Raw genomic sequence first — 24,826 nt, 5'->3', positions numbered from 1 at the left:
ACGATATCGTAGCATTTTCATCAAAAATGGTTTGCAGAAATCGCATATCTTGATTTGTTATTTGAGTATCTTGATAAAATGTATCTAAATTAGAAAAGTTTGTTGTTTTAAATGGAATTTACGCTATTTTGCAACCAAATGACTAAATCATCTACCATTCTTACTAAAGCACATTTCGTCATCCGAATCACTGTCTACAACAGCGCATTTTGACGTCGTTATTTTGATGACGTTATCTATTAATAAATAGATAACGTCATCGCTGTCTGATGGTTTTACCGCCCTATCTGAAGCGGGGGTTATTGCTGGAGTTTAGACATTAAAACGCAGGCTATTTCGGTATATGTTAAGAAATTTTCTCTGAGATACATGTTCATGGTCTCCTCTCTTATATAGAAATCTGCACATTTCAGACTCATTTTTTCTTATAAGAACTCTCACAAGAAATGAACAATGAAACACTGAAAGTCTTTCTTATTGTATTGATTTTACGTCCTCCTTGAATTTTATGGCATAATATATCCACTCTGATTATGAACAAGTGTATTCTGGTAGCTGGTAATGCTATAACAGTTACAACAATTACTGAAAATTACCATTTTCCTCGATCCATATTTTTCGCTCACCAAACCATGAACTATTTTTCAACGAGTCAGTTAGTTTCAGATGTTAATATATGCTGATATTCTGAGACAGAGTAGAATTCATGAACAAGTTTCATATCTTAAAACAAAATCCTAAACAAACTATGTACAAGCATTATTGTCTTTTCTTTTACGGAACATTTCGTTCAGGTATGTAATGTCAATAGAAAATATGACCTTATAACACAACCAGTCGAAGATTAGCGTGTGACGTTTCGACGACTAAAAGGTCACATCGGGCAGGTGATCCGTACGTAGTGTACGAGATGGAAAGGAATCGATCACTTTTTTCGGTTGTACTATAATCCTTTTTCTTTTTACACTGTAATAGTTCAGTAAATAAGTGTTTCACAAGCAATTATGTCAAAACGAATTTATTTCTAACATTCGCGTTTCGTGAAACTGATACTAAAATGTTTTTATGTGCTTAGATGAAAATTCAATTGAAAGGGATGTTATTTTATAATGTTGATACCAAGCACAGTTTCCAAAACAACGTAATACTCAGTTTTCAAATGGAAATATTCTCTCAAATTTATTGTATATAATGTATACTTATACAATTCAGTTTGCCTAAAACACACTTGTTTCTTTTCTCGGACTTTTTCGTCTTAAACGAAAATGAAAAAAAAAGAAACATCTGTATGCTTGTTCATGAAACAACTTAGAACGAAAGATCTATATTAATTGATAAATTACCAGTGACATTCTGCCAACAATATTTAATACGCTGATGATGATAAAAATAAGAAAGTTCTCATATATCTTTCATGTATATTCATATTTTCCCTTGATTATTCCATATCACAGCTCGTAGTCACTGTTTTATCATGATCCTGTTTACCATGATATGCTGATTTTTTTCGTAATAACTACATTATCAGTTGCAGTGCCATATAACGTTACTGTGAAACATCTTAATTGTAAATAATTTTACATAATTCAAATTGTTTATTTATTAATGTAGATGTGTATAATTCATCATATCGGATTGTGAACAGCCTAAAGTACTAGTCTGTAAAGGATAATTTTTGTTAAAACCAAACAAGATATTCCTGGTCCAAAAATTATGAGCTGTCCGCTTGAAATAATGGATCAATTACTTCTTAAAAGCTTATCTCTTTTGTGTAATTTTAAACAGCATAACGACAGATTTTTTTGAAGTATTCACTGAAACATTTTGATTTGGGATCACCAAATTATTTGTAAACTGTGTCCTAGTAAACTACGGATAGGCCACGAGAGAAAGTCTTTAAAAAAAAAAGTAAATCATTTCCTTTTGTCTCATAAAACATTGATCACTTGCTGTCGCATTCATGAACTATTGATGTGTGAAAACTGATTGTGCGGTATGTTTTGTTCCGATAGTTACAATAAATATACGAATATTTGTAAGATCCCTTTACTGTTTCGTTTTAATGTAACAGCTCGTACATACCTAAAGAACAATAATACACATAATGCACCATTACACTATGTGTATCAAGTACGTTTAAATAACCCTATGGAATGTGTGCAGCTATGTCTGTAGTCATGACAGCACGCTTGTTTACTAGGTCACACATGTATACAGACATTACTTAACGGAAAGTAGCATGGCGTTAACAAGCCCTTTCGCCTCAGTATATTTTCATATTGATATATGAAAACTAAACACAGTCGAAATGACTTATCATACTCGTATGGTCTCTATTTTTATCCACTTCCAGCAACGTAACAAAAAGAAAATCCGAATGCAGGAAGTGAAGAAAATTATATTTCAACCAATCATAAGTTAGCTTGAAATCGGATACCACGCCAAGTCGGCAAATATAGGGACAAATTTTTGTAGTAAGTCAAATGCAGATGATCTAGAGATGTTGTTTTCTTCAGATTTTGATAATCGATTCTACAGCATATTTTGTCGATAAAAGCATTATTTTTTTCTGTATATACGTTTGATTAATAGAGAAAAAACGTGTTTAAACGTCTGTCCCCCTAAGTAATACTATTTCAAATCATCGATATATAGAGTTTGAAATTCAACATGCTTTAACATTTTTATTATCAAAGATTTTTCTTTTCTGTTTTCATGTTTACAGAGATGAAATGCAGATGAATAAAAGCCTAAATGCAATAATTTGTACAACAACGTTTTAACCATTAAAAATAATGGTAAACATTAGGGCGACAGCAAAAAAGTCGCCCCAAGTAGCGGGTCACCCTAAGTGAGGTATATATATGATTTCGTGTCCCCTTAAGTAGGAAACACGAGTATATATATATATATATATATATATATATATATATATATGTTTGATTGTACAAATGAAGATATTCAAGGAATAATGTTCACCAATTATTTCAAATTATTCAAATATTTTCTCAGTACCAAAATACTATAAAAAAATTAATCTTATGTTGTTCGTTACTAACAGACGTAACCATGATAGAATAAAGTCCAAGATATTGCCACAGTAAAACAGGAAACCACACGCATTAGCATACAACTACCACTTTTAATGCACAGGTATAAATGTATATAAATTTGTTGATGATACAGGAAGCTATGCTGTAGGGAAGTTACACGATCACAGTTTTTCAAAGGTCAGTGATTTGTACATGGAAGTTGCGTATTGAAAAAGAAAATCTGAGATACGAAATTTGGATTCAGATATTTCATTTCTTCCTCGTACACACAAAAAATCGATTTTTTTCTTGCATCAAATACGGATTTCGACCACAACTGACAATATCCTAAGATACTACTGACCGTTGGTGTCCATCACACTGTATTCTCCCATGATTGCACTGCGATCTACATAACCATCTCCATCATAATCCATCTCCTGAAACACCATTGTACTGAAGACTTGGTTGGTACCAACTTTTATATATTCAGCTTCACTTACTTTGTGGTCGTCTAGGAGAAGATGTTTCATATGTCAATATATGCAGAACATGTTGAAATATTTTGGTGAATTACGAGACATACCAAATATAAAAAACAAAGGAAATTACGTGATCTTTTACAATATAATTACATTAAGTTAATTTGGAATGCAAAATGGAATTTATAAATGCTTCTTAAAGTTGCACAAACGGATGGAGAAATGATATGATCGCTAATCGTTGAACATCATATTTTGATTAGATTTATTCATTGTGAGAGTTAGATTCTTTTAAAATTCGTAATGACGTAAAACCAAAAAAAGGATTAAATCTAATTGACTAGAGCACTTTCTTAGAAGGACATACGATCTGTTAGCATGTAAGATGTTTGATGTCACTGTTACTGATTTCATAGGTATATTCAATACGTGTTTGCTTAATAAAGTTTGCCACTTCAAGAGTATGCAGAATATATGTAATTTATTACTTTAATGCTGAAAGTGTCATAAATTATAATTATATTCTCACGTCATGGAAACTATACAATAAATCTATTTACGTGAAACTTTCTGAATATCTTAGTTTCCTTAGTATAACTTACTATTAGTATCAACTTGAAACCATGCAGCTTCGAATTCATCGTAATGCACAAACCCATCATGATCGTGATCAACAAATTGGAAAGAATTGTCTACAGAAGTTTGAATCTGTATATGCGTCATATTCACGGGCACCTGTCTGTAGATAGAAACATAAGAAATACACACGAGGTGACGATATATCTGAATAGACATGGAGAAAATAAATGTATTATGTGTTTAGAAATATCTATTAGTTCATTACTTGATTAAACTGCATGACTGTTTACTCCTTCTGGAACTCGCCAGAGACGCTAGGGGTCTCATTTTGAAAACTAAGGGCGACTGGGGAAAATCAAAATTAATGAAATAAGATGCAAACATTTTGTTGGGAATGTGATCTAGCCCAATGATTTAAACATTTCTCAAATTCTCATACACCGTCCTATCACAGTGTGGTACCGCACTCGCCTTTCACCTGGCCGTCCGGGGTTCGATTCCCGGAATGGATGTAAAAAAGTATGAAGTTACTAGCTCGAAACCCCTCGCGCGCTTCTATCTAAGCCAACAAGATTGATTAACATAAGTTGGGAAAACTTCGCAATTGTTGTAAAATAGATCAAACAATTAGTTACAACGTCCTTCAATTTGAACGAAATTGAACGTGGCATACAAGGAACTGAAAGTCCACCAGCAATGACTTGCAGTCTCGTACCAAACAATGGCAGTATATAATTCGCATTTGATACATATATGTAAAAGCAAACACATCCTTTTTTACCTGATAGCCAGGAATAGACAAAAACAACGATCGTATAGTCCGCGGGTCAGAAGCAGGAAATACATTTTAGAATAACCATATTTTCGATGTAGATAAGATATTAAAAAGTAGACCTATAAACGCGGACTACAGAATATACAAAACAATACATGTACTCACGCGAGGGATGAACCCAGTACAAGCAAAAAGGAAAAGGCACTAAATCCATACATAATGGCAACTGTGGAAAAAAATAAGTTTATACGATAAAAACATATCACCTTGTCGGACTTTTTCTGTAATCATTTTGCCGAAAGACTTTTATCATGTCCATTTATTCGTCTATACGATAATCATTGGAAATCAAAGAATTAATATATTTACCAGTATTACGTCTCACAAGGTATACAAGCAGTATGTTTTTGAGCTACTTATACATAAGTTCTTATCAATGTTTGTGCACACCTGTTTGTTTCTCTCTGCAGGTGCCAATTGAGTATAATCGGAGGATAGTATGTTGGTTTTTATACATATAATGGATATTAGATAATGATTTTTGGCTGTAACACGAGACGTTGTCTAAAAATGTCGTAAATATTGCAATATCAACGAAATTCAGCGATATCTTAGACCTGCACTATTTTGTTCGAAACAGCCCCTAACAATTTCTTAGCCAATCAAAACACTCCTTCAACCCCTTGACGACGGAATAGCTCCTGCTATTTTTCAATCAAGTTTTCGATAGATTCCGGTCAGGATGTAGGTCGAGGCTTTCGAAAAAGCTTGAAATGTTTCTTTGTGAGGATGATCTATTTAATTGTTTGCATTGATTCCTGGTGTAAATATGTGAAATGTCAAGGTGATTGTTCCCTAAAATAGATAAAACAATGGACATCGAAGCATTGGCAAGATATTATGATGAAAGACTCATCCAAAATTATTAGCGCGTTTCTTTTAAAAGGAGATCGGAATTGATGTATCATCATTCTCTATTTTACTATCGAATAAAGGTAGGGGACGATACCATGGGACATGCTTTAATTAAATAGTAATATTATACCGGACCTCCACCATGGCAAGCTCTTGAGACAGTCATAGAAATAACAACTAGAACACAAGATGTGAATTGAATCTGGCCGTTTATTGTAGTAAACGACATTTGTTATTTAGTTCAAAGTTTATCATTTAAAATTTACCGAACAAGTCTTAGATGGGGCTCATAATCTGCCACCACATCATACATAAATATACCCAATCATAGAAGGAAAATTTTGACAGCATACATAAACATAAGACAGTACAGCTCAAGTTAAGAAAAACAAATATCATACAAATTTATCAGATATGAAATTTAAAGAAGGAAAATTTAACAGCATATAACAAGTACATGACATACCTGGATCTATACTCCAGGGTTGGAAAATTAACATGAATGGTGAATTATTGGTACAAGTTCAGTAACTCAGAGACGTATATATATATATACATCTCTGAGTAATATAATCAACAACTCAAGCTTAGGTAATGACTTTATGAAATCAACAAAAATTACTGAGTGGATATGACGAGTCATGTACATAAGCATAAACTCTTGGAACAATTTTATGAAGGATACTTCCTAAATATATATTTGATGTAAAATTGAAACTAATGAAAAGATCTCATCAACCATGTCTGGAACAAATATAACAGGCCTTGAAAGAACAATAAACAAGAGATAAAAACTCAAAAAAGGAACGGAGGAAAGTAGAGGATGGTGGTGGGCTAAAATTGTATGAAAATGTTTTAGTTTTCCAATGATATAAATAGACTAATATAGATTAAATAAACTGGCCTTGACCGTACGAACCTTGTTCCGCCATATTCTGCTGTCAGCTTCTGAATAGAAAATGCTGCGTCATTTATATTTATAGCGGTCTAAAAATAGCCACCGAATTAGTGCGCCCGGGCGACAGTTAGACCACCTTGCTCCAACCTCAAATTACCTCCTTCCGCTAATAATAGAATCCTTACATATAAACACAATCAGCCTGTATAAATAACATTAAAACTTGTTTTAATTTGCATTTATAACTGATCTCTGGATTAATATCACCTATTGTTATACCCTGTAGATTCAGTTCCTATATATTTATATAGAGAAAGAAATGTCAAAAGTTTAACTGGTTTTTTCCTCCGGTCCAAATGGACTGTTAAAATCGACTGTTGACCGCCTTACGGAAACATACGAGTACGCCCGAGTGATGACGATATTTTGTTTACATTAGAGTTATCTTCTCTTATCGTCTGCACAACAAAATGGCAACCAGTAGCCCTAGTGACGCAGACAGATACAGTGTTGTAGTACTTTTACGTCATCTTTGTGAAGGATATAACAAAACAGTCATTGACTGGGGTTTCGGAAAACAGATCATCTGTTGGACCCTCAGCAAACTGTTGCCCTCGGCCTTCGGCCGAACAGTTTGCCTTCGGGTTCAACAGATCATCTGTTGCCCTCAACCCAAGTTAATAACTATATACTGTAACGACTTGGTACGGAATATCGTCTTTATCGACATTCTGACAGAATCGTCAAAATTACTTGAAGTGGAGAAAAGTATATCGAAATATGACAAAGATTATCACCTTTGTACTCTCAATTCCTTATTTCCTTAATTCTTTCGTTGTGATAAATTTCTCTAATGGCTAATGCCTATCATCTGCCTCACCCAGAAAAAGCCGTTAGCTATGGGCTAGTGTCAGAAATCATTATTATAACGAGGATTACATCATGAATATTATGAAAAGTTTGTTTGTTTGCATCGGCCAGTATTATAACGTCTTACCGAGCAGTTAATTGTTACCATATCATTCAAGATCGGCAAAAGTTTTTAACCACTTGGCCATATGTTTAAATATCAAAGAGTAGATAAGAAACAGATGACAATTTGATTAATACTTCATTGCTGTTGTGTGTGTTTGTGACTTACAAATTGTTAAGACAGGTCTTTAATATGTTTCTCTCAATCTCAGTGAATACTTGGTAAGTATGTATACATCGGGAGTGTTATCTTTTTGTTTTTCACAGAATGAATGAATAGATACTTAATTTATAAAAGCCAAGGTTAATATTGATCTGCATTTAACGTAACGTACAGTCACAGAAGTAAAAAATAGTCTACAGTTCACAGCGCAAATTGTGTCATGTACAAAAAGGATATCCTAAAACGTTGTCTGTTTTGATGATATGATCCAGAACTTATATATTTTCAAAATGTGATTTGTTATTATTTTCACAATACGACATATAAAAGTTATGTATTCAATGACTAGTTTAAGTAGTCCTGATAAATAATTGTATCTTTGGCTTCGTTTTAATTGTAACTCCAACGAGAGGCCCCCAGAGGGTAACGTTTATTGCAAAAAAAAAACGTAAAATCCAATTTGATATTGACGCCTGTTACTTCAAAATCGATGCACGTGTATGATTAGACACAAATTTGGACAATGGAATTAGTGATTTGTTGATTGTATTCGTTTCTATGGAGACCAAGCTTAGGTAGTCCATATTTTGCTTTGCTAATTTAAACCTATATCTGAAAGCGACAAGCATAGATGTTTTTTACAGTCAAGCCAGAAGAAATCAATTTCAAGATATTATTATTATTAATAATGATATATTCATAATATTCATTTGAGTTTCCCTGTAAATCTATCTTTACTTGAATGTTTATTACCCAAATGAAAAGACAAATTGCTATAAATGATACGGGGATGTGACGTTGCGCAAAGACACTCTTGCACACATCTCCTAACTTAAGTATGAATAATTGAATACAAATCTGTTTTTCTTTGCCAAACACAATGAAGATAAATTTCTCAAAGATCTAAGCTCTTTATAAAGGGTTGTATGATATTACGATGGAACAAAAGCAAAGTAAGCAGATGAAAGATAGACATTGAGACTCCTTGATGACTAGAAGGAGAATAAGATCAGGTGTTAAGGAAAAATTATCCTCTTTGGCGGCAGCTTCAAACGAAAATTATATTTCAGGTTTCGCATTCTTGGATTCCGATTAGAATGGGAATGATCTGTGTTTTATGCATCTATTGGAGATAAGGTCATGAATCGGGTCACTTTTATATGGTGTTAAAAAGGCAAAATTCATGATAACATCGTCATTAAATACATAAAAAAACCAACATACTAATCACTTAATATCATTAGAATCCGCAATGATTTTATTATACATGTGCTATATTGTTAATGGCGAGGTGATATTCTTAGCAGTAATTAACACTTTGGATTTAATTGGACATATATATACTAAACAAAAAAGAAAGGTAACACTACTTTATTCTGTGATTAATTAATTAACCCCTTCATAAATCCTTACCAATCATGTACGAATAAAGTAATTGATCAATTCTGATAAAACTGCAGTCATGGTTCATTATAAAACTTTGCGTTCAGTTAGTAACGGGTATGGCCACTGCTTGCGAAGTAAACAGCATTGCAGCGTCGTCGCATGTAACTCGTAAACCGGCGGATAATTCGAGGAGAGATGTTGTTCCATTCAGCGATCAAGGCTTGGGCTAGCTCCTTCAAGTTTGACGGCTGATTTTGACGTTCTCTCACGCGTCGCCCAAGAACGTCCCAGACATGCTCAATCGGTGACAAATCAGGTGATTTAGATGGCCAATCTAACACCTGCATGTTCTTCTGCTGCAAGAAAGTTATGCTGTCGCGACTGGTGTGCGCTGGTTCGTTATCCTGTTGAAAAATGGCGCCAACGCCATGGCGTCTTAAGAATGGCAGAACCACTGGTCTTACAATTTCGTCCCGATATCGAATGCCGGTTGAAAACCACCCCAAACCATTACACTTCCGCCGCCAAAGCGGTCCCGTTCTGCGACGCAGCAGTTCGCAAAACGCTCCCCTCGTCGCCTCCACGCTCTGCGCCTTCCGTCACCGTGTTGCAGACAAAACCTGGACTCATCTGAAAACAGAACATTGTTCCATTGTCGTAAGGCCCAACCACGGTGAACACGGGTCCAGTTACGCCGGTTATTACGGTGACGTCGCAACAAATTGGGAACAGTGAAGGGACGCTGCGCTTTCAACTGGTAGGCCCTCAACCTGTTCCGGACTGTTTGGGGAGACACACGACGCCCAAACAATGTATACGACGGTCATCCCTAGAGGTCGTTTTACGGGGTCGGCCGCTTCGGGGACGATCGGATGTTGACCCAGTTTGGTTTAAACGACTTACCATCTGGCAAATTGTCTTAACACTGCAACCAAAATGCCGTGCAACTCGACGGCGAGACTCCCCAGTCTGGATCATGCCTACAGCCCTTTCTCTCTGTACTTGTGACAGCCGGGGCATAATGATAAAGTTGAAAGATAGCAAGATTCGGTGATTTCTACGTCCTAAGGATCTAAGGAACAGTTGTCAGTTTGAATGTTTATGAAATTCAAGCGAAGATACAAGTTAGTCGCAGAAAACCTCGTGCAGCTCTTTCCCTAATACAGACTTTCACGCTTGAACGATTTTGGTAACCCCCTTGTATTTTGTAATGCAAAACATTACCATTTTCTAATATTGCACAAACGTCATTTTGTTTTCACTCATTTACAGGTATTCGCCAAGGAAACATGTTAACCTTTCTTTTTTTGTTGAGTATATATAGGAATCCAACATTTCGGTCTTACCTGAATGCACTCTCAAGCTATGTCAACAACTTTCTATTGAATCTTTCCTTCGATTATATTTTGACATTGTTTCATCAACTTTAAGTTAGATTTGCCATTCTGTTGGTACGTCGATATTTCTTTGTTATTATCAAACAATAGCCCGTTATACATATAACTATTTAATATATTATTATACGTTTTGTGTCGTGTCTCGTGACTTCAAACTACATACCTGTAACATGTCAATTGAAAGTTTTCGAGTGGCACCATCATAAACATTATATGTATTATATATTTAACTAAAGAAAGAATCGATATGGTAGTTCCCTACGTTTTCAGGCCCAACAACGTGGATGCATTGGTACTACTTCCAAATTGTATTTAAAAATACAAATGTAATCTGAATATGTTTACAGTGTTGAAAACATATTTAAAGCATATTGTGTCATTCGAAATAAATACCTTAACGTAGACTGAAAGTATAAATAATTTACCATCATGTAGTTTTTCTTATATGGTTTTTACTATCAAATTCTTTACTTATCTTTTTTTTATTTTGGTTACAAGAAAATATAAAAATGTTGATTCTTAAGATCTGACAGGGAAATAGACAGATATGCTGTTCAAATTATATCTTAGTTGACAGCCATATGTCATTTTTTCACAATTATTATCATTTTTCCCATTTTTTCGTTTCTTCGTAATTAGTATGGTAGAAGACAACGCAATAGGAAAACGCATATGTTTTTAAGAATCAGCAAATCAATAGGGGATGGCACACGTCTTGGGAAAAATCACCTGTAGGGTAACAAAAATGGCAAGAGTATCACCGAAGTTATTTACTTATTGTTTTTTACTTACCACTGTCTTTCACAAAATAAAACTTGTCAGCAATAATGCACAAAGAAAATTTCTTATAGAAAACCACGTCAGTACATAGTAGTACATATATACGTGCATTCACTCTTTTATAAATTAAGATACTACAAAATGATACTTCTGGGATTAATCTGTTAAGACGACTGTTTTCTCCTTCGTACGACTTATTGTCTTGTTCGTACATATCATTTTTCGCTCTAAAAGAGGCTAGCCAAGCTTCAGTACTTCCGTGCTTCTTTTATACATTTTAACTACTTCTAAAAGATAGATCCTTGTGGATTTGCGCAGTATTCTGCCCAGTTAAATACATAGTAATTTATATTTTCTTATGTTAATAAACAGCAACATAATACATAATTGGAAATTGACCTCGAAAAGAAGGTAACGAAAACTATATAAATAAATAAACATTAGAAAACAAATATTTCCTTCTGGCAATCATTATACCTCTACATGTCGTAATCAGATATATTTGATATATCAGATTGGTATGCACATAGTTTGTATAAACAAAAAATAGGGACCTCCTGAGCATGGTCATTTCTGTAACGAATACAACAATCATACACTGGTATCACTTTTGATATATAATAACAAAGGTCATTTTTCGTTTAAAACACGTCTGTTTACCTTCGCTAAATCCAACCATTCAAATATCGTTGGAATCTCCTCAAATTGGTCATTTAAACGAAGCCAGAATATAATATGTTTATCCAGTCTGCTTAGAAGTGAATTAAGTCTTATACATAACTATAACATCTGTTATATCATACAGTTGATGATGTGAAAATAATAACGATGTAACAAAGATATTCTTATTTAATCTGACATCGCTGGAATGTTTTTCTTTGTCAACCTTTCTTAACATTTTGGGTGGGATCATAGAAAAAACAGTCCGAAAATACCAACATTGAAACATAATCATTATTCAAACTCGAATTTCTTAAAACTAGGGCAAAATATGAGCAGAAGAAGGAATTACACGGCGGCTCCTGACAAAGTACAAAGGCAATAACACCAGGTATTCTGGAAGAGTAAGTGTCTTCTGATTCATCGACGACACTTGCCATGTAAACCTTGGTCATTCCAAGTAAGTAATGTCACGTTCTCAAATGAGAGCAAGATATACAACAACCGAACCAACAGGCAAACTAACGAGCATCAAATACGTCCAGCTTCATGTCACACAAAAATAGACTATTCTTTATGAGATCACTACGACGAACATAAAACTTCACCATGTTTTTCATCAACCTGCATTTATGAATCTTTGTGTCAAGAGTTTGTCAGTCAGTTGACGGATTCTTGCACGAAAATCGTGAAAATGGGAACAGACCCTTGAATATCGAATCAACTGTGTCATGTAAATACCATAGGTTGGAGATACAGCGTTTTTGCTTACCAGAAATGGAAAAAAATCACAATAGGGAAATTGAAACTATCACGTTTGTCATGCCCATGTTAGTTTCCTTGTAGGAAAAGATTGAGATCAGCAGCTGATGTAAAAGAGTCTGTCGTATCTTTTGATTTCCAGATCTTGTGGATATATACGATGGACGTAGTCAATAAAGTTCTTGTTTTTAAAGACAGGACTTCATCAATATATCTGAAGGTTACATTAAACGACTTGGTAAGGTCTTTGTCACCTGTTTTGATAAGCTCTACAGCAGTTGATTCCCATAGGTATAGTCTGTTGGAAGATCTTACCACCAAACTCGACATAGGTTTTCTCAACCAGAAACTCGACCATTTTTTATGATTTCGTCCTCCTTATATTTACATGTTTCTAAAATATGAACTTCGTACATAACAGGACGCCTCCAGTACTAGTACAACGATCACTAATGTAAACAACAAATCAATATTTAGATGGAAAGGGTTTATTCTATTAGAATCAAACAATTAGCGTGAGCTGTCTTACGCCACAACGGCAAGTTATCTGAAATATTAACAAAAATGAAATCAACGAGATTATCTTACTTGATGTCAGTACAGCAATCAAGTCACTGTATTTCTGTTTTGATATGAAGCGGCCACTAGCACCACGGCTAATGATACAACTCATAACTGCATTGTTCGAATATAATTTTGACGTTCATTCATGCAAAAGTTGATATTACTGAATGTTTACATGTTGTATGAAAGATTAACACATTGAACAATAGATATTTTTTTCAAATCTATCGATATCAAAGGGAGCTTTATAAACCACTATCTTAATTATTTGGGAACTTTAAACATACTTAATTTTTTACATCAGATTTAAACGCAATATAATTTTTTTAACAAACTAGCGCCAAATTTAATTCGCGCATTCACAATAATTGCTCTATTGATGATATTCAAAACCTGCGGCAAGCCCTAAGATACGATTATCAATTAAGTGTGTAAACTTACCGTGTTATACTCAAGTAATTGTATTTGTTCTTGTTACCCTACTAGATGACTATAATGATTTATCGCTCTCTCCACCAACTAAAAAAGAATATTTGTAGTTAAGTAGGTATATGATGTTTTACACGAACAATTCATAATGACATCCGAATTTGTTGGACATCATTATGTTTCATAATATTATTGGATCACAGTCACTATCGTATGTAAAGTACGGGTGTTCGCTCAGATACGTTTCCAATAACGCTTACTAAAGCTTCTAAATGTGTTAAATCATTTATTTCTTATTCCGTATGACCAAGCTATGTTCCTCCAAGACGTTATTTAAAGAGGACATTACATATACAATACACAAATTTGAAAGATATTTAAATGTTTTCAAGTGATTTATATTTGATATTTCGCAAATTATTTGATTAATTTTGTGTCATTGATGTGACGTTGACTTCGACAATAGAAAAAAACAACATTCAACATATTGACTATAACTTCAAGAAGCCTGAGACACAGAAGAGCTTACCTTAGACTAAGAGAATACATCATTTGGGTGTAAACCTCATGCTTACCAACTAGAGTGTTACACTTATGTTTAGGTATCCCTGTACACACAAACATACCCATGTAAGACTACTATTGATATTATATGTTTTATTACAATCAAGAAAGAGGATTAACATACTTACTGCTGTATAATATGTCTCAAACTCACGCCGACTTACAGTGTTGTCAGCTGGAAATAAGAAATTTGCAATTGTGAGTATAATTCAAATGCACTTCAAGCATAACTAACAACACACAGTTTGGATTTCTCTCCTTTGTATAATCACTTCGATATTATGAGTAATATTCACCTCATTTTATGGGTTTTTTTTCGAAATATGATGTTGAAACATAAATGCAAATTCTGCTATATTTGAGGAAAGTACTTACTGTTTAAGTCCATCATCGAATACTGTCCCATTATGGCACTGCGATCCACGAAACCATCTCCATCAAAGTCCATCTCCTGGAAGACTGCTGCTCGGAAGGGATGGCCTGAACCACCTCTATCGTATTCCAGTAAGCTCACACGATGATCATCTTCGTATATCAATATGAAAAAATTAAGCTTTATTTTCGTATTGAATTAAAAAATTGTACATATATACAGAATATAGTGAAATACAAATCAATATCAATTTTTACTAACAGTCACGTTTCTCCAACACATAACTTTCAAAAGGAATATAACAAATAAATATCTTCAAGTGCAAAATAGAAATGTCCGTTTTCTGCAATTTTTACCTGTACAACTAAACATGTTATAGACATTCGTTCCCAATAAATTTGTGAATTATGAAACTGATCATATTTTGTTTTCCAAAGTGAATTTGGTTTCATCAAATACATCAAATAGAAACCTAAACTTGATCCAACGATTGTCGAATGTTAGCAGGACCCTGCTTACATTTTATATCAAATATAAATATATCTATATTGCATATAAATCGAAAATATTCTTTTCGTCTCCTTTCCGAAATTTTATATTGCTATGATTAAGATGTCCATTTGTAGAAAATATTGAAGTCCATATCAAGCGTAAGCGTGAATATAATTTCGTCATATGGAAACAAAATTCTGAATTACAAATGAGTATTGGGTTTTTTTTTTTTTTTTTTTTGCTTTATGCAACTTACAGTTAGAATCGACACGAAGGAACGAATGTTCCAATTCACTATATTCAACAAAGGAATCGTTGTTTACATCTACATGGTTAAAAGCTACATCCGTTGCTGCTAATATCTCAGCATGTGTAACATTCTGTCTCTGTCTGTAAAAAGATACAGAAAAGTATTTTGATCAAGCAAGCACAAATAAACTTTAAAAGGACAGATGGAACAATAATAATACACCTACGTAACGAACTTGTCTTTACCTTTTCTTCAGTAACAGAATATATAGAAGCGGTGGGCCTCTCATATATTCTCATTTTATTACTCTTGACCATTTTCTATATATAAATTTATAGATTCTTACACATCAATGAAACAAATGCATGTCTAACACATATTTAGATATATTGAAACAAAATAAATGAAGAACCAAGACGTTAATTAGAGTACCGCTCATAAAATAGACCACATCTATGATTAATCTTAGTCATTGAGTCCGTTTATGATAAGAGTCTTCGTTGTTTTTATATAAGAATAAATTATCTTCCCAAGAGTGACGTCTAACACGACATGGGTTACAGACAATATGATACGTGTTGCAAAACGAACACGTGATTTATTACACAGTATACAGTTTTACTACATAATTTCATTTTTAATCTATAAACGTTGCGCCAAATACGTTTCAGTTGAAATTATCTACAAGACCTATCCATACTTACGCCAGGGATGAACCAAGAACGAGCAGAAGGACAAAACCACCGATTCCATACATACTGGCTCACTGACAAAGCACAGGTCAAATTTTAATCTCATTTACAAGTACAAAACTAAATTCACATTAATTCAACTTATTTTGGCCTTTTGATGTTTGAATTATTTTTTTAAATTCCTTAATCAGCACTTTGCTTCTTCCTACAATACATTATATAAGTAGACATGGCCGCAAAAGTTATGTGCTTACCTGGATGAAGTTCTGGTGTATCACGACGAAGTTCTTGTGTGTCATGGTTACATAAGGTTCTCTATATTTATACTTGCGTGCTGCTTATCGTTCTTCACTACCATCTTAACATCTGTTTGTTTCCCTTTAACCTTGTCGACATCACATTAATGGACATTTTATCAAAGGTTAAAAACAGGAACTGCTTTTACAACACAAACGTGCTGACCATGACTGAAAAAAATATATAAGCATGATCTTTTTAGTTTTCATGAAATATATTCAAATAACGATTCAGGTTTTAAAAGTTCTGAGACGAATGATGCGTCGTCAAAGTTCTTTGTAAATTTTCGTCAGTTCCATAATTGCTTGCTCACTTGCAATTCTCTATTTCGATTTGATCGCTGGATTTTATCTGGATCTAATATCTCTTTGGAGGATACGACATTTAGAAGCCTTTGTACATTTCATGTGTGAATTTATGACACAAGTCAAAGGATTTTAAGGCGAGCTAAAATGAGAGATACGTAGCAAGATTGATAAATTATAAATTTACATATCAAATGGATCGATAAAATTCAATAACTTTTCACATTTTCTATGTACCGTTTATAGACTATGCTCTTGTGTACATCCAGGGGGGGAGAGTAACGATTGACGACCACATGTCTTGTAGTTCGTGAAGTAAACATGAATTGACCAAGATTGCATAGTGGATGTGGACCTTGAGGCAGATTACGCTTACCCTTATATCTGGGTTACCTCCTCCTTAACTTCTGCAGGAGTCTCCTTGCAGATTTTTTTGTTGTTCACCTTTTCCCTTTGTTTCTCTTTGTCACATTTAAGTTCAATTAATATTCTGTTGACATTGTATTAATTTCTTTGTTGTTTTTTATTTTATTTTTTTTTTCAATAATTCGTACATGGGCCTCGCTGATTTGAATTGTAGAAGTGACAAACTTGTATGCATGTATTTAGTAAGGTGGTGTTAGAATCATTATGACAACTTTTTAATTAATGGCTTGTTGACAAAGAACAATTGGCAATATCAATTAGGGATTGTTGAACATGTTGCAATACGTGTTTAAATATTTGACTGTTGAACTGATTAATAAACCATATTTTGAAACGGAAGTTCGGCGTGAAATGAGGATGAGAAACAGGTCATATAAATGTTTTTTTGTTTCTGTGATAATTTTTTAAAATATCATGCAAAAACCTTTTTAGTCCAGTTTCTAATACAATTGCAGCAGAGCAGAAAGGGTTTTTGTTTTTTGTTTTTTATTTTGTTTTGTTTTGTTTTGTTTTTTTCTTTTATTTCATTCTCGAATATTTAAATTGAAGTTAATATAGGAATCCAACGTCATTTAGATTATTATATTTTAATGTAATTACACATTGTTGACCTTTTTAAATCTCTAAAGTCATGTTAGGCAGTTTGATACGATAAAATTACCGTCAGTTTCCAATGCTTGTAAATACTGCTTCCACTACTTAAGCTGCACTTCTCATTTGTTAAGAAAGTCTCAAGGAATTATGGCAAAATAGGCATACTTTTGATCAATTGACAAATAAAGTCCTATTCATGATAGTCTTATTAATTCTTAAAGAAAGGAAATAAAACCCATAGTACATAAATTAATGAAATGTGTCGTTATGAGGTTCGCTTGTTTGCCTGGATTGTCGCTCCGTTGACATCCGTGGCCAATTTGAAACATGATATCACTAAACATCGCGTTCTATCCACTACAATTCTGGTGAAATGTCTTCCCCAAGGCACAACCATGTGAAATGTAGCTAGCCGTTATTTGTGATATCTCTTAAGCTTTTGATACAGTTGGTCATACAGGTGTTGTACGCAGATTGAAATTAGATGAGAGCACTGTGATATGACATATTTCGTGCAGCAAACCATTGGTGTACACAGGGTTCATTATTTCATCTATAACCAAACACCAATCTAAACATTAGGTCACATAATCAAATGATATCATCTTTAATAAGTAGGAACTGTTGCAACGTTGTTTCGGAAAAGGGACTTCCTATAGAAATCCTTTAAACTGGAAAATCAAATAACAGAAGACAACGCAACTTCCAAACAAAACAAACGATGATGGTGTATCGCAGGGTTTCATCTTTGATCTCCTCTTGTAAATCAATTACACAACCGATAACCTCGACGATTTGTTCCTCTATTTCGACTGATACTTCCTTTTATTCCGATCTACCTCTGCTGTAATGGAACTAGAAACTACTACAAACAGTAACACCGGTATTAAACAGGTGTGGACTGACTATACTGTGAACAAAGTATAAAAAAGTAACTCTCTTTTTCCTCTTATACTATTTATTGTGTTAATAATCTGATCAGCGAATTAAGACGGTATCACTTGTCAGGTCCCTGTGACAGAAAAAAAAAGTTTGTAATTACGAAAGGTCTGTCAACAAAATGATTACACTTTGTAGGAATACTGCGTGGTTATTATAGTTTTTATGGGAATATATTTAATTTACAAGCACGTTACCAGAAATTGTATATATGAATAATAGAAAGATTTTACATTGAGGTTATTTGAAGAATAAGACTAGGTTTTCCAGAAAGGCTTATATCTGTTCTACTTCATTGATGACACTTGCCATGTAAATCTATAAGTTAAGCAAATAATGCGACGTTCGGAAGTGAGAGCAATGTAAACAAAAACAGAACCAGCCTGTATGCTTAACGAGCATCAACAGATCTAGCTAATATTTTATATTATTATTACGTTGTTACGGTATTTTTTTCTGAACGTCACAGGCGACATTCAATTTGAAACAAAAAACAAAAATACCAACATATCAATACCCACTTTAATTTATTGTCGTCTACTATCCTAACAGGTATCCATAATGATGGAACGCATTCTCCAATAACTGTAAAATATAAATTGGAGTAAATAAAAGGCAGATTACCAATGTTTCAACAAAAATAGTAATTGCTAAGTCATTGTTGATTTATTTTCATTTAATTCGTATGTAATCTAGATCCACGAAAATATCTACAAAACGATAAACTAATAACAAAATGACATGGATTATGGCTTTAACAGATTTTGTTTTTGCAAGTAAAGCATAATTTACAACAGTTCAATATAATCGTCCATCTTTAACGTTGGAGTGTGTCGTTGTCATCGAATGTTATTCTCAATAAATTGGGACTGTTTGTCCCTAAATTAAAAAAAAAATAGATAAATCCCGTTTTTTTAATTGTTAGATCGAAATGAATATAATTATTGTTCGAAAAAGCAATAGCAGGAAACTGCTCTGTCTCTTATTCATTTTAATATCCCCCTCCCCAATTCTACCATTCGTTCAATCATGTTTATACATATTGCGCGCGCTCATGACCTAACAATAATCTTGTTGTGGTAATATACAAGAGAACATCTTTGACAAATATCGTGATTATTCACTACTGAGAGATACCGGCAAAGAAATATACTCTTATACCTTTGGTAAGCCAATATATTAAAATTGATAGTTTGAGTGAATGCATACCGCATTTTAACATTGTCTGTGATTCAACTAATGTTAGGATTTAGGATGATAATGGTACATTTTAAATTTTTATTTATTGTCTTTATTATAGTGTATGTATGTGTAAAGTTACATGTATATATTGACATGAACGATTCAACTATTTTGTTTAAAATGTCATCTTATACATATTCGAATAAAGAATTAATTTCAAAATAAACTCAATATTTGCATTGCATTTTGCATTTTTTCGACGTTACACAATGCATACAGATGCAAAGTTGTATAATAACATGCAGATGTCACAGACAGATATAAAGTGAATTGTTTACGTGATATGCGAAATATCTGATAAATACTTTGATTTGTTTGGACAGAAGTAAATACATTAGGCCTGCTTGGAGAACATGATTTTACCTACCGTCGCATAATATTTGTCGAATTCAGACCGGCTGACAGTGTTGTCGGCTAAAACACAAAAGATGTCATATGACCCGGAGACATTTATCAGATTTATCAGAAAAGAAGTGCTAGTTCATTTAAAGTTTAGAGAACTAATATATCGGATTATCTGTTCATCAATATTGATAATACATCAAGTTTAGATTTAATTTAGTTGTTTTTACATGTCAACATGTATATGGCAACCTGTTATTCGTAAACGACAACCGTATATGATATATAATATACAATAAAACTGTACTGACCGTTGGTGTCCATCACAGAGTATTCTCCCATGATGGCACTGCGGCCCACGTAACCGTCTCCATCATAGTCCATTTCCCGGAAAACTATCCCACGGAATTCATGTTGGGCACCTTTCTGTTCGTACTCATATTCACTCACTTGGTTGTCATCTAAAATGTTGTAAAGATGAATGGATGGGTGAATGGCAGGTAGACAGGTATATATAAGTCATCGGAAAATTATCACATCTTTAATTTATTTACTTTAGATCGTTTTAGAAAATATCATCGTAGCTTATGAGGTATACACAAATGTAGGTGCAAGAGATAAAACTTGACTGATGATATTATAGCATAATAGAAACTTCGTTATATAACTTCTGAAGACGTAAATGAAACACGATGATTTATTTTTGTCAATTATAACAGTTTTGTAATAGTAATTGGTATGTATGTTTCTATCAATGCTGACTTGTTAAACTGTATTTTGTGCATCTTGAGTGATAAAAAAGTGTTGGTTTTTTTATCTTACAAGGATGGAAATAAAAGAAAAACATTTTCGGGACAAAATGTTTTGTAACCAACTGATGCTGCAAAAGGACTTTAACTAAGGCAATGATATCGACAACACATATGAAAGGTTGACATCATGGTAATTGTTTTATAATGAAAATTGGAATAAAAAAAAATATAACTCTTTTCTTTTCTGAGTTTTTTATTATTTCTTTACTTACGGTTACTATCAATTGAGAGCCATGCCCCTTCCAGTTCGCTAAGTTCCACGAAAGTATCGTTATTGATATCAACCAACTCGAAAACTTTATCCATACCTGCAAGGATTTGTGCGTGTGTATAATTACCGATCTGTCTGTAAATAAGAAAGAAAAAATTGTCTTAATATCTGTATGTGACTAATTAATATATCTTAACAGATATGACTACGTTTTACCATCTTGATTTGATACATTAAAATTGTTTGTAGTGTTGGTATCTTTGTTTATCAAATCTAACATATGTGTTTTCGTGTGGCAGTTGATTCGATATTATAGGGCTTGTTCCTGATTTCATGATTTCGTGCAAGGGAAAATTACAACACAAAGGTTTGACAGGTTGTTTACTATTATGGAGAAGTTTTGCGATCGCTATAGTGATCTCAACGATTAATACCTCGTTTATTTGTGTGATATAAGGCTGAATGTGTTTAATGCTCTGTTGTTCTTAATCGTGTTTTAATTTTGGAACCTTGCAATACTAACCCACGATTTACATGACAGATGTCGAAGATAAGCTTACCCTTCCGGAACACCTGTTCCTATTACCATTGAACTTGTTCAAGTCTCTTGCATATCGTTCTTTTGTTCATATTTCGCCCTAGTTTCATGGCATATGTTTTTGCATCGTGATTCCTTTAACTTGTCGGTATTTTCTCTTTCGTTTTTCCACTCACATATCTTTTTGTAAGTGCTGTTATTATTTCTCTCCATTGTAGGTTTGGTTTGCCTTTCAACAAGTAGTTTGTGAAGATATTTGTCGGACTGTTTATTTGAATACTGTCTCTGTATTGCTTGTTGGACTGTATGTCTGATGGTGGTACGTTGTACGCGCTAAATGTGACCGTGATTCTCTCGAACTACACATGTATGTCATGTGAGCATAGCTGTCTGTAGTTTTTTTTCCCCCGTCTGTCGGTTCCTGGACAAATATCAGTACGTTTTGCGTGAAAATAACTATCTATCAGTGTGTGTGTCTGGTCTGTGTGATTGTCCTATGTCTTTTCGTCTGACCATAAGATAAAGAGTTCAATGTACTTCATTTTAACACCAAATACTATTTGCTGAGTTCCAAAACAATTTCAAGTTATGTATGAAACCATACAAGAGAAGCGTAAAATGGATAGATTTGACGTCTCTTTTTTTCTAAAGTTATGTTCTTGTTTTTTATAAATTTATACACTGTTGGCACACTGCTTCTGTAAGTACTCTATCGCAATAAACACACTTTATGTTAATTTACCCATATATTAACTACTAGATAATTTCGTAATATATATGACTACATATATCCTTGACCATTTGTCCCCAATAAAACACATTTCACAAAACGCATACTTGACATATGTTCATATTATCGACTATTATCAACAAGGTACCCACAGAGCTGCAACTGACCTCTTTAATAACATTTATGCAAAGACAACGTACTTAAATATTATTCAAAAGATACACAACCGAATATCACCATAATGTATGAGTGAGAAAACAGTATTTTCCTGATCAGTAATTTAATTATAATTTATCTCTTCAGTAAGAGACATGTAGGAAGCAGATATTTTCTATAAAAGATGGAGGAACACTGAGGTCGATGTGTATTCACTACAAATGGCCGACATACAAGAATTATTACTTACGCAAATGACGTCCCTAGGGAGAGTAGAAATACAAGCGCACCGATTCCATACATGTTGGCAACTCTAAATCAACACAATTAGGAGCATAATTAATGCAAATATTGCTTTCGTTTATACTGTAATACATGTTATAAAAAATACACGTGCATTTCTCAACTCAAAGCTAACTACAACAATTCCAACTATTGATGTACTTTCAATAACTACATTTCAGCAATAAAAAAAAATTGCCTGAACAACATGCCTACCTGAATTGCGTTAGCAAAGAAAAATAACTACTATATGTCTTATATATATGTACGTCCTTATCATGCGAACATCTGTTTGTTCACATCATGGCTTTGCGTCAAAACAGGTCATTAGCAATAAATATTTCTAAAATATATTCGATTTTGAATAATAAAATTAAATAAGACGAAATGTATCAATTTGTTGTCAAGGTTGCATTTAAAATTGTTTTTAATAATTATTGCTTTCGCTCATATTAATCTTTCTTTCATTCATACTTTCCATTCTTTCATTAATGTTGAATTTAAATTCATAATTTCCGGACATGTTGTTTTTCTTGCTTTTTGCAGTAATGATATTACTACAATATACAAAATCACATATTTGTGACAAGTGATTTGTAAAGGTCGTACCATATGATTTATCTTAGTTGCTTCAGTTTTATGGTTTTAAGATCATCGCATTCCCCCCTTCTGAAATAGTTCCTAACCTCTCAAGCGTCGCATCAATGTCAAAGTGATAATGAAATCGATTTCTTACAGATTAAAGAACCGTCACTTTTCGTATTTTGAAAAAAAATATCACTTCAACGCACAAATGTGTAACGATTCCGTCGCTTCACTAATGTCAAACATGGGTGTTCAACGCGATTATACGGTAATTGCTTTTACTAACCTCTCTTATTTAAAATCATAATCATCTAATCATTTTTCCAGCTGTTGAAAACTCACTTTTTTTTCTTTTGCAAACCTGTAATTATTTCAGCAATGTAAATGAAGGGTGAAGTATTCTCTAGGCAATGTTATTGAGTAGTCTCACCTGCGTTGGATTTATCTATTTGTTTTGTCTTGTGTAACCTCGTTTTGATGATTAGATAAAGTACTGTTAACTAGAATGTTTGTGTCTTCGTTATCGATCCTGAAAGATCCCATTAAATGGGACGAAGAATAATGCAATTGGTGTTTCCTTTCTTTTTCATTTAGCCAGTCTTTTTTCCAATTCTGTCTACCTTATATGTAGAGAACACAAACGCCTCAAAACGTAGTTTTATGATGATGCAATACAGATATGTCAACAGAATCTGAGCTCAATGATTCTTTATATTGCTACGTGTGATGTCTCCAGTATTTCATTGTCAATGAAGTTGTATTTGATAATTCCTGATTCTCTGCCTGAAATCTGACATATCGATATAGTGTTTGAACTGTCATACATTACTCATTTTCAAAAGAGTATATATGAAATAGACATTTGTAGTTAACACTTACAAATGTAAACATTCACTTTTTTTTTTTTTTTTTTTTTATGTACAAATCAATAATTGAAGGTTTGGATGACAGAACAAAAAACACTAGTAAAGTATTGAATGATGCTTTACGTTATGAGCTATAAAAATTTAAAGAATGCAGTCTTCACAAATTACGTTCATATTCACCATTAGTACATTTTGTACGATGTTGTGATAATTGTAAAAAGGCATACAAGAGAAGAGCACTTTTCGATAAAAAATAAATTAGATACACCAATGTCACAACTAACAATAAAGAGATATAGAAATAAACTAGGACTTGACAGTGACAGTGACAGTCTA

General features: G+C 33.4%; 2 protein-coding genes across 2 annotated transcripts; both read right to left on the bottom strand.

Moving 5' to 3' along the window:
* Nucleotides 1–3,388: 3,388 nt before the first annotated feature.
* LOC132563472 (uncharacterized) lies at nt 3,389–16,230 on the bottom strand. Its single transcript, XM_060228230.1, has 5 exons — nt 16,178–16,230; nt 15,480–15,607; nt 14,734–14,883; nt 14,483–14,533; nt 3,389–3,546 (listed from the first exon to the last, which is right to left on the bottom strand). The coding sequence occupies exons 1-5, from the start codon at nt 16,228–16,230 to the stop codon at nt 3,389–3,391; spliced, it is 540 nt and encodes a 179-aa protein (XP_060084213.1).
* A 3,036-nt stretch (nt 16,231–19,266) lies between these two features.
* On the bottom strand, nt 19,267–23,060 carry LOC132563461 (uncharacterized). The gene is made up of 5 exons (XM_060228220.1): nt 23,008–23,060; nt 21,335–21,468; nt 20,622–20,771; nt 20,336–20,382; nt 19,267–19,311 (listed from the first exon to the last, which is right to left on the bottom strand). The coding sequence occupies exons 1-5, from the start codon at nt 23,058–23,060 to the stop codon at nt 19,267–19,269; spliced, it is 429 nt and encodes a 142-aa protein (XP_060084203.1).
* Nucleotides 23,061–24,826: the final 1,766 nt, after the last annotated feature.

Source organism: Ylistrum balloti, unplaced genomic scaffold (genome assembly GCF_031769215.1).
Source record: "Ylistrum balloti isolate Yb309-2 unplaced genomic scaffold, AGI_CSIRO_Ybal_v1 Utg371740, whole genome shotgun sequence".
NCBI lineage: Eukaryota > Metazoa > Mollusca > Bivalvia > Pectinida > Pectinidae > Ylistrum > Ylistrum balloti.
Note: the sequence above shows the minus strand (reverse complement) of the source record. Positions and strands in the feature narration are given on the sequence as shown.